The following is a 10,503-nucleotide window of genomic DNA, read 5'->3' as shown; positions in this document are numbered from 1 at the left end:
CTTTCCCTCAACTTGATCTTGTTGCTGTGTCCATGTACTGTTAGCCTGTTAACGAGTCACGTTTGAGACAGTCACAGGACTGTCATAGAAATACCTGGGCTCTGTCTTGCTGGACAGCTGGTTGGGAGTCACGCTGAGATTGTCACATTCAGGCAGAATTAAAAATTAACATGCAAGAAAAACACTTGTTATCCTGGAACAAAGACCAGCCATCTTAAATGGCATTAATCAACATTTAGACAAGAAGCAAAGATGGAGCTGGAAAAGCTCAGACCTGAACTCAGACCTGAGTCTTGATGAGGGAGGAGTCAACTGACAAAGTGGTGATGACAATCCTGACTGTATGTGGAATACATGGTCAGCATTCGCTAAGTGATTGTCACCTTTTTGAAGGAAGCATCCGTGGGAGAAGGTGAAGATCAAAATAATCTACCTGGTATAGTGAGAGAAAGGATGATTTTTCCACACAAAGACAGGAGAAGGCACCAAGCCAGATCACAGTTGAGGTATTGAAAACATGATATTCAATTGCACAGTGACGAGGTGGGACTAACTGTTGTTTTCTTGCTTTTATCAGCACAACCGTTACCCATTTCATGTCCATCCTGTATTTATTTGCCTTTCATAACTTTCTCTTTCCTTTATGCAATTTCCCATAGGATTTAGACTTCACACTTACTTCCTAGAGGTGAACTCCTTGGAGTCTCAAGAGATCTTAAGGTTTGTAGTTGTGTATACTCAGTGTAACACTCCAAGTACTATTCCCTCAAATCTTTGCATCTAGCAGAAATCTTCAGACAGGTTCTTGGATATCCTATCAATACATAAGATGGGCTTGCTTTTGCTTTATAGGCAAGGACATACATTTAATTTAGCTGCTGTTTTTCAATTTTTACCACAGCTTTGTCTGGAGATTTTGTATTTTGGGGGAATAGACGTAAGTGTATTACTTGTGTGATTTTTTTGTTAGTTCCATGAGCAGATCTGTTGCTACTTTTGGTAATTTAAAGTGTTGTTTTTAATGCATCCATCGATCTTTACAACGCACTCTCTGCATGACTCTGGGGCAGTCATTTTCAGATACTTTCTGCTGATGATTATAGATGCTGAACAAGCTGGAAAACAACTTCAGACCTTAATAGTTACTTGCAGAGAGTTTTCAAAATAACTGATGTACCCAAATCTGAGACTGTCATCCAAAATACCCCTGCCCAGCTGTAGGAGATGCCTACAGCTTGTTAGATGGCTCACTGTTTGTTGATAAGTATCTCCAGCTGCCCAAAATCCTGCTCCTGCTTGTGACAAGGACTGCCTCGACTCAATCCAGTCACAGGCCAAGAACAGAGCCCTGCTCCTTCCAGTGCCTGGGGGATCTGCCCTTGTTGGCTTTCTTGGAGTAAAGTCGAGTCTGAGCACCCCACAACAGGTGGTTCGTCCCCACACTGCAGGGTCCTGAAGATGACTCACTTTAGATATTGGATTGCAAAACTTTCTTTACATCTTAGATGCTAAATATTCCTGAGATGGTGGATGGTTGCCCCAGTGGTCTAAGGTAATTCAGTGTGTGAAACTCTGATCCTCTCACCAGTGAAGCTATAGCCTGAGAACCAGTGCATAGAGAATTAGATGAGCTTTCAGTCCTGTATGCATAACAATCCCTAACTGATACCACATGAAATGGTTAAACAGAGTGGTATGTGCTCTGATGAGGTTAACCTTAGGAACCAACATATTGGGAAATGGCACCTCATCTGATGTAGGGCTTGTTACTGCCAGAGTGAATGAGCTGGAGATGCAGTCAGGCAAAGTGCTTCAGAAAGAGTCCTTCCAGTTAAAAAGAAAGGGACATTCCTTTAGAGTTCATGCCCTGTTTCATCCCTTTAGGATGCCAGAGTTGTGGTCAGTTACCTTCTCCAAGTGGCCATGAGCTGCGGGAGCATCTTAAGGTTGCTGAGATGAGGGATACAGTTAATTGGACCAGGCCTGGTTGTGTTAGATAAGATTTGGAGCACAGATTTATGTAATAAGGCTGGGGGTTTTTAAACAGCAATGGCAATTAACCAGTGGAAGAGGTTGTAGGAGAAATTATATACATTCTGTTTCATTATCAGACTGATGCTTTGGCCAGACCTACTGCCCTGTAGTCACTGTAGTTACTGAAATGCCACAGCCAGTAGGAAGCATTGGCATAACCTAGTAGTCCTTTCTATGAAGCTAAAATATTAGGAATGAACATTAATTGCAACCTGAAAAGGGCCTATCAACTTTGTAAGCAAATAATAACCTATCTTATCAGCAACCAGATGAGGTCAGTGTTGGGTACTGCCCAGTCAACAATGCTCCCACCTTCACAGAGTGGGGCACAGTTACCTGCTACCTGACAACTGTGCTCCAGAAAGCAGCACACTTACACAGAGATGGCCAGCCTTTGGAGACAGCAGGGCAGCAAAGCACAGGAGAGGCTTCATCCAAAAGTTGTGCAATGGACAAAGCCCTTCTCAGCCCAAACAGTGGTTGTTGATGGATGCCCTCTTAGGAAAGCCAGGAGAAGGATTTCCGCCCTGCCCACAGAAAAATTTCTCCAATCCTGCAGACATCTAAGAAGCAATAACGAACCTGAGCAAAGCTCTGTCCTGCTGCAGACTCACTGTTCCCAGGATCCAAGCTACAACCTTAAAATTTAAGGCTAGTACCTGCACTGCAGCACATTGCAGGTGCTTTGCTGGTGTCCCCAAGGTCTCTCCCATTACAGTCTCCACTTCAGTGAGGCCACTGGGGCATGAAATTTGATTAAGGGAGTGAAATTATTTTAATCCAGGTTAGTGATCTCCCTGTTCTAAACTGGACCCTCCTCTCAGAGCTGCAGCAGTCAGCTCTGCCACCCATTAGCAGAGCGGGCCATGCTGCTTAGCATGTTCCCGCAAGCCTAATTTTTGGACCATTGCTTCTAGGGACTCATCTCTTTTACTAACCCAGGTTTAACCTCTTTGAGGCTTACCCAGGAATGAGGGAGCCATCATCAACCACTGTCCCAGTCTAGTGCGTGCTCCAGTTTTTTGCCTGATAAGCATCAGTTATTATCACCTAAACACAAAAAAGAATCACAAACCGATTTCAGCCCTAGTCCATTTACACTGTAATCTCTGTCTCAGTGACAAGAGGACCTTACAACAGTTCTCACAATGTGACTCCAGTGCTTTCTGTAGTGCTGTGGAATTAGAGCAAAGTTTAACCTGCCGCAGGTGTTTCTGGAAATTTAAATTACTGAACTAATTTTTCCTTAATGCTTCCTTCCCTCTTTTTTTTTTGGAACAAAACTGCCTTGGGAATGGAACACAATGTTCTATGTAAAACAGAGAGCTGCTTTTAATGTAAGATGGAAACTGCTACACAAAACACAGGAAAACCTAATGCTGTATGGCTGTCTTGCAGGGGTAGCATCTGATGAGACTTGGGGTTGTTGTGAGTGAACACAAGCCCAGAGCCTCCTTTCCAACCCTCTGTCTTGCCCCTGGCTGATGTCAAGTAAATCTAACCTAGTTATTTCCTTCATTAGTCACTCTGCTGCAAAAGTTAAATATTACTTTGATCTGAGCTACACATGGCTTTCTAATGTGCATTGACCCCATTGATAACTGGTTTTTTTCCGATTTTTTTTTTTCTTTTTAAATTGAAATATTATTATTATACAGTCTTTAACATGAATGCCAGAGCTATGTCTAGCCTGAGTACCCTATGACATGATCCTGGTTTCCATCCACAGGGTCCTCAGGTTGGGGTTATACCCTCAGGGAAGGATCAGAGGGTGCCACCCTCTGCCACCTCTATGTCCTGGTCACCCAAACAGAGAAAGCAGGAGCCAGGAGTGGGGTCATACGATTTATGCTTGCACTGCTGTGAAACTGGGTTGCTTCTAGGCTCATACATGGTCCCAGGGGCAGGGAAGTGGTCCCAAATTCAGCAGTTGAGATATAGCCAAATATCCCTAAATAAATAGATTTATTCACTTTGGGACTTAACAATTACATATATGTACACAGGCACTCTTCTACAACTGTAAATTTGGGGGGGGCAAGAGAGATGCTCACTGCAATGCATCAATGTAGCTGACGAAAAAATATCAAATAGCTACTAATACGTTGCTTGGAGAAAGCAACTCATTCTAATAGATAATAAAAAGTTCAGAATAATAAACATTTTGTCCCAAATAGTAGGCAAATTCTTCCAGTGTTCAAGAAATCAGAATCAGAAACATGCAAATCAAAGTAAAATTAAAAAGTGCTCTTACTAGTGAAAAATTTTTGAATGTTTATTTTATTGTCATTAATAAGTAAGCTTCACCAAATATTTAGAATTAATACATCCTACTGGATCATCTTTGTCATTTTTTAAAGGATTTTAAAGTTAGTGCACAGAAAAAGTGTGGCATAAATCATTACAGATCCTCTGATATCAATGGAGACGCACATTTGTGTTACCTGAAGGTGTGTCTCATGCTGCACATTCAAATAATTGTATGTGACAGTGCAGCCAATGACAATACCTCAACTGGAGCATTTGTTCAGACAAGCTCGAAAAAGAGCACAGTTAATAGAACCTGAAAACTGAGAACTACAATATGTTGAGCAAAGGGACCTGGAAAGCTTAGGAACAAGGGAATGAAATGATAGAATGAGATTAATTTAGGAAAAGTGTAGGTGAGTGCAACTAAGTCGTGTGTAGGGCTGGAAGGCTGTGAAGTTCAACAAACTTCAAAAAATATTGCATCAGAAGAAATATCAATGAAAAAGATCTCAACCTGCTGTTGAATAAGAAACACTAATTAATGAATTTTGAATATAATAAAGACACAAAAAATAGTCCATTAATTCTGTGTTCCCCACTCAAAAGCACCACACCATGGTACAGAGATCAGGAGGCCTTTCTTATGAATGCAGTTTAATAGTAATTAAGACGGTTGGAGGTTTGTCCTTGCTTTCTGTAAGCCTTTGTGGTTCTGATGGAAATTTATTTGGGGCACTATGTTTTTTACCAGAAAGATACTGACAATCTGGACGCTGTATACAGTACAGCAACAAAAAAGCCATCGGGGACAGAGAAGAGAGTGCATGAGAGAAAGCTAAAATAGCTAAATGTATTCCGTTAGATGCAACAACCCAGTAACAGATTTCAAAACACCTGAAAGGCATTAAAACTGAGGCCAGAAGATATTTCAGATAGCATATAGATGTACAGCTGAGAGCCCTAGATGAAATGACAAAAGGGGAAAATTATACTGAAAGTCCAGAATATTTCCTAGTCAATAGCTTTATCGGAGCAGGAATAAATTCCTAATGAACTGGTAAAAGCCTGTTGGTCTGGGTATTTGCTGCCAAAAAGTGTGCAGCCCTTGCAGAGGTAGCAGTCAAGGAGGTCTTTCTCCCAGTATAACTTGTCAGATTCTCTGGTATACTTGAGAATCAAATAAACTCCCAGCAGTTTAAACAGTGCTCAAAGAGCCATCAGCCTTGCCTTAGCATGACAGCATTCTGAGTGCAAACTTAACCCACTTGCCACAGGAAGCTTTGTCATGAGGCCTCTTGTTTGTAACATACAGCTCTCCCTAATATGCTGCAGTAGATAAAGCAGCTGGTAAAGCCTGTGGGTTTTCTGGGTGTATCTGAAAGTTTCCATGGTAATAAATGTGCAGCTTCAGAACAAAAAAGCCCTGAAACTCAAAGCTGATGCTTCTGAGTATTTTTAATATGATAATAATTTTTTATTATTCTATATTTAAGGGATTCTGCATTTCTGGCCATCTCCAGGATCATATGGAGAATGGAGATCAACATTAGCACAGTAGCCAATGCTAAGCATTGTGTATATCAAAATACAAGAGAGTTTCAAGTCCCTACATCTATTTGCTTGTAACTGGAAGGCAGGGGAAACCATAGCACCCATGGTGATTTCTACCATCTCAGGCTGGCAAAGCAGGGCTTCCTTAGCAAAATCCAGACTTGCAAACTGCTGCAGTTTGGTGACTGAGACTCGGGCATGAGCCCACGTGGTGGTGATGGGCGTCTGGTGATATGACGGACACACATCTACTGCTCACCCTGGGCTGCACGGCCACAGGGAGCTCAGGCAGTTAGTCGGTCGCTGATGGAGGACGTGCCCTTCCCCTGGCCACAGTGCAGCACTGCCAGGCCTCTGAAAGCATCAGCCCTGGCTGGAGGGAAAGGGAAGCCTGAGGGGCAGTGAGAAGCCAAAATAGCAAGCTTCATGCTCAGCAGGTCTGAAAAGCTCTGCTGTTTTTTAAAGTCTTTCTTATCTGTATAGCTGCAACAAGTATTTGAAGTCTCATTGACTGGTTTGAGTCCCACCAGAGGTTTTTCTCAGGAGCTGATGTAAATGAGGATTTTTTTTTCCAAACTGAAAAAAAAAAAATTGCAGATGTTGTCATGCGGCAAGCAGGAGGTTCAGCTTTCCCTCTGCTCAGGAGTTTTACAGCTCGTGCCTATGCTGTTTGAATACAATCTGTTGTTGCATTCGCCTTTTCCCCCTCCTACTGGTATGTCTTGGACTCCTATTTCATCATCAGTCTTTCCAGACTGACAATTGGTGATCTGTGCCCTGGGAATCTGCAGCACTTTTTCCAGATCAGAAAAGAAGGGCATATTGTTGTCAGACTGGAAGCTAATAACAAAATGTTTGTCCTGCTCCTTACACTGGCTTTGTTAAGTTTTCTGGGTGGCATACTGGTTGCTGCACAGGCCCTGAAAAACCATCACTACTGCTCCAAATACATGATGCATCATATGTATTTCTTCTGATCTGCAAATCAAAGGGGTGGATTTGATTGAATTAACATCATTGCTACCTGTTCACAAATAGCATATACTGTCAGAGGCACATACAGAGGTAGAATTCTTTGTCGAGGACCAGAGGAGCTGAACAGCATCTCTGGTTGCGCGGAGCCAGCGCTGCTCAAAATGCTGTGTCAGTGGATCACAGGCAGCTTTCCGCCTAGTCACTGCACAGCCTTCCCTGGGGCAGGGAGCTGGACTGTTTCACATCTGCAGTTTATCAGATGGAGACAAGCGTAAATCTGTCCTGGAAGAAATGAGGCAAGGCCTTTCCATTTCTGCAACAGCTAGCATGTTTTCTCCACTGCGCTTGGGTTTGCTCAGAGAAGGCAGTATTTGCACTTGTTTCTGAAGAGCTGGACTTTGCTATTGCTCACTGAACACAGAATCTGAACATCTTTCAGAAACTGTAACAGGAAAATTTTCTCTGCTGTTTATTAAATATACTTGAGAGCAACTGTTTGTTCCTAGCCCAGATTCTGCTGGTTTTATTTACACGTGTCTGCTCATGATTTCCCTGTTCTGCGAATCCCACCAAACCAGTTTTCTGTGTTCCCTCTGCTGGCTCTGCAGCAGCAGTTCACTAGAAAGCACAATTAGCAGGAAGCTGTGCACAGCAAAGGTGTCTTGCTGTGAGACAACCACTAGATTGTTGTTCAAAGCACGCAGGATAATGTCATCTCCATGCAAAACTGTAAAAAAGAAAAAAATGTTGGCTAAATGGAAAAAGAAGATAAAATTAGTACAAAAAAAGGGATGTATTTGCAAAGTTGTAGGCATTTACAAATAAAATTTAAGGGTTTAAAAAAAAAAAAGTAAAAGCTGCAAAAAAATTATTCAGTGTCCTCTTCATCACATCTGGACATTCAGATTAAGGCATTGTGCAAAACAGGGGACATAAGCAAATTTCCCATCTTTAATGGCATGCACCACATTTGTCCCATCATTAGACATGATAAACCAATGAGAAAGAGAAAGCAAGGGGTAAAACCACTCTTTGTCATGCAGCTTCTCTTACACATTCACTGCAGTGAGGGATTTTTCAAAGCTGCACATGTGCCGACGGACACTGGCTGGTGGGCGAGAACTCTGGCTGCCTCTTCCTGAAGATTGAAAAGAAAAAGACACCCAGTGAGTGGTTATACACATGTGCACACATGGTGGCTATACCACTCAATAGGGTGCCTGTCCCTCACCTACACCTAAGGATCATTGTGAGCTTTACCATTTTTTCTCCTCTTGCTCATTGGGCCAGTCACCTTGACTTGCCACACTTGGCCAAGGTTACTCCTTGGCTCCAGCATGGTACTGTTTAAAATAAGTTCTCATGGTGTTCGTCCCTGCTTCCTCTGCTGAGCTGTGATGCACTTTACCTACCAGGTGGCAAGGGCTGCTGTGCATTTAGCTGTCAATGGGACTTCACCCCTGCTATTCTCAACACAGGGTGAAATGATGAAAAAGGAGCATCCACCTTTTGCATCTTATTTACAAAAGCATCACCAAAAGTTTTTGTGAGTGGAGTTTTTTATATACACTCAGCTCCTGCTTATTCCTGTGTCTCTTATTCCCATAAACTGCTTTTCTAAATGTTTCCTTTCTTTTACTTTTGAGCTCTAGCTGAATACTCACTACCTTTCATTATATGTGATTTCACTGTATGTACTTTTTTTTTCTCAAGGAAACATTTGCCTTATTGAGGGAGACACAAAATGAAGAGTCTCCTAGATGCTGTAACTGCAATGCTAATTCCAAAAGGGATTGCAGATTGCACTTTTGGCCATTAATATAAGACACTTTCCACTTCATTTTTCTCCTCTCCCTTACCCTATCAAGCAGATGCAAACTCTCATTTGTCTTCCCCAGTATCAATAAAAATATATACAGATGCGCACGTGCTTTGACAAAAATCTCAGGTATTTTTGCACATGGAATGTATCAATGAATTTCTGCAAAAGAAGTTGTCATTGGATTGCAAATAAAATGCAAATCAAAATTCAGCATTTCTCCCCGTCAAACAAACAATCGTAGTGCATGCTCGCCAGACTTCTGTTTGCCTCAAACCAACAGAATCATGGATGACATGTGCACGTACTACATACTCAGTACAGCTGCTCATGAGCCAAACAAGCCATTCTTCTCACCACATACTAAAGCACAGGAGCACAGCATGATGTACACAGAATACATGCATACCCATTTTGGAGAGGTAGATGCCTTGAGATGACTTCTGAACTATTATGAATAAAACACAAATAAGACATACTGCTGAGCAATTTTGTAAACCTACTTACTTTGAAGTCTCTAGAATAATTAAATTCCTTACCAGGTGTAATGACATCTCTGAGATTTGACAATTTAAAGGTGATTATAATTAGGAACTTAGCTACCATGCTCTCTCCTACACCCTGTTAAAGTTTTAGAGATTATTAAGCTTCTGATTAAAAAGAATATCCGACATTTCTACAGACCTCCAGTTTTCTTCATCTATTGACAGAAAAGACCTTTCTACTTTCTGTGCTTGCTTTGTTAAAAATCAGAAATTAGTAGTTTATTCAGTCACAGGAGCTAATTTTACAAAACAAGTAGGAACAGGCAGTTGATTATCTGAGAGAAAAATCCAGTTCTAAGTGTATTTCACACATGTGCAATGCTGTATACACAAAGAGGGCACACAGCCATGGGGAGCCTTACTCAGGGACCCTGGAAAACTCTGGTTTCGGAGGACTGCTTGGGACCTGGGTCTTTCTGAGTTAACAGGCTTTACCAGCTTTCGTCCCTCAGCTATGGCAGTTTGCTGTTGCTTCTGGCTTCCTTTTATTTGCATCCCTGTTTCCCACTCTGTATATCTTCTTACTCAGATATACCCCCAGAGTGAGTTCAGAGCATTTTGCTCTCCAAGCTCTGGGTATCTGTAGGTCTTGTTATGAAATCCTCCTATGTGAAATGAAGGAAGAAGCTTGCTTCCTCAGACAGTCTGAAATTCTTCCTAACATGTTCAAAATACAGGGAACTCTTTTTCCAGCTGTGGCTGCAGTTGTGCTCCTCAGCCAAAATCAAACACATATATTGCATGTAATAGAGTATGCAACCCTCAAATGCCTCTCCAGGTTTGCATTCTGTGGGAGCCTGTTGCTAAAATGCTGCCAAGCTTCATCAAAGCAGTGGTTTGCCTTTTGGTCAAGGTCAAGGGGGAACCCCATATGGTGATATACAGCATATACGGTACAGAAATCAGCTCCAAATCTCAACATTCATGCTTCAGTAGCATTTAGATTTGGATTTATAGTGAAATTTGGATTCACGATTCATGTTATGGGAAAAGAAGTGCATGTGTTGATTATACTTCAGTGAAATATTTTGCAATTATCAAATAATTGTCAACTGCATAAGTAATAAATGCTTCTGAAGCATTCAATTTGAAGTATCCTCCTAGGCTTGCTTTGTCTTACTAGTAGTGTGTGCTAATACTACAGAGCCCTGATTCAGAATTAGCGCCCAGATCTCTGTACCTCTCTTTTTTTCTTCTATTTTTAATGACAATGTATCCTCTCTTCTTCCTGCCAGCCTTGCCGGCAGTGATGGAACTTCACATACGTTTATCTGGTTGCCAAAAAATTAGGTAGCCTTCCTGTCTTTACAATGTGAGGATTAATGGGTC

At 41.8% G+C, this 10,503-nt stretch overlaps 1 protein-coding gene across 2 annotated transcripts in view; it reads right to left on the bottom strand.

Annotated features, from left to right (window-relative positions):
• The window catches only part of GRM1 (glutamate metabotropic receptor 1), a 146,955-nt gene that overhangs the window by 3,743 nt on the left and 132,709 nt on the right, over nt 1–10,503 (bottom strand). Inside the window, exons 7-8 of one of the 2 annotated variants that reach the window (XM_010164163.1) lie at nt 9,039–9,077; nt 7,828–7,948 (exon numbers count right to left, since the gene is read on the bottom strand). The exons of the other annotated variant lie outside the window; for it this stretch is intronic. Of the exons in view, the coding sequence (XP_010162465.1) occupies nt 7,888–7,948; nt 9,039–9,077 (100 nt within the window). The 3' untranslated portion in view covers nt 7,828–7,887. Of the gene's footprint in view, nt 1–7,827; nt 7,949–9,038; nt 9,078–10,503 lie in introns of those variants that run through there. 2 annotated transcript variants of the gene reach the window in all.

The sequence above is a fragment of the Antrostomus carolinensis genome, unplaced genomic scaffold (assembly GCF_000700745.2).
Source record: "Antrostomus carolinensis isolate BGI_N321 unplaced genomic scaffold, ASM70074v2 scaffold16523, whole genome shotgun sequence".
NCBI classification, from domain to species: domain Eukaryota; kingdom Metazoa; phylum Chordata; class Aves; order Caprimulgiformes; family Caprimulgidae; genus Antrostomus; species Antrostomus carolinensis.
Note: the sequence above shows the minus strand (reverse complement) of the source record. Positions and strands in the feature narration are given on the sequence as shown.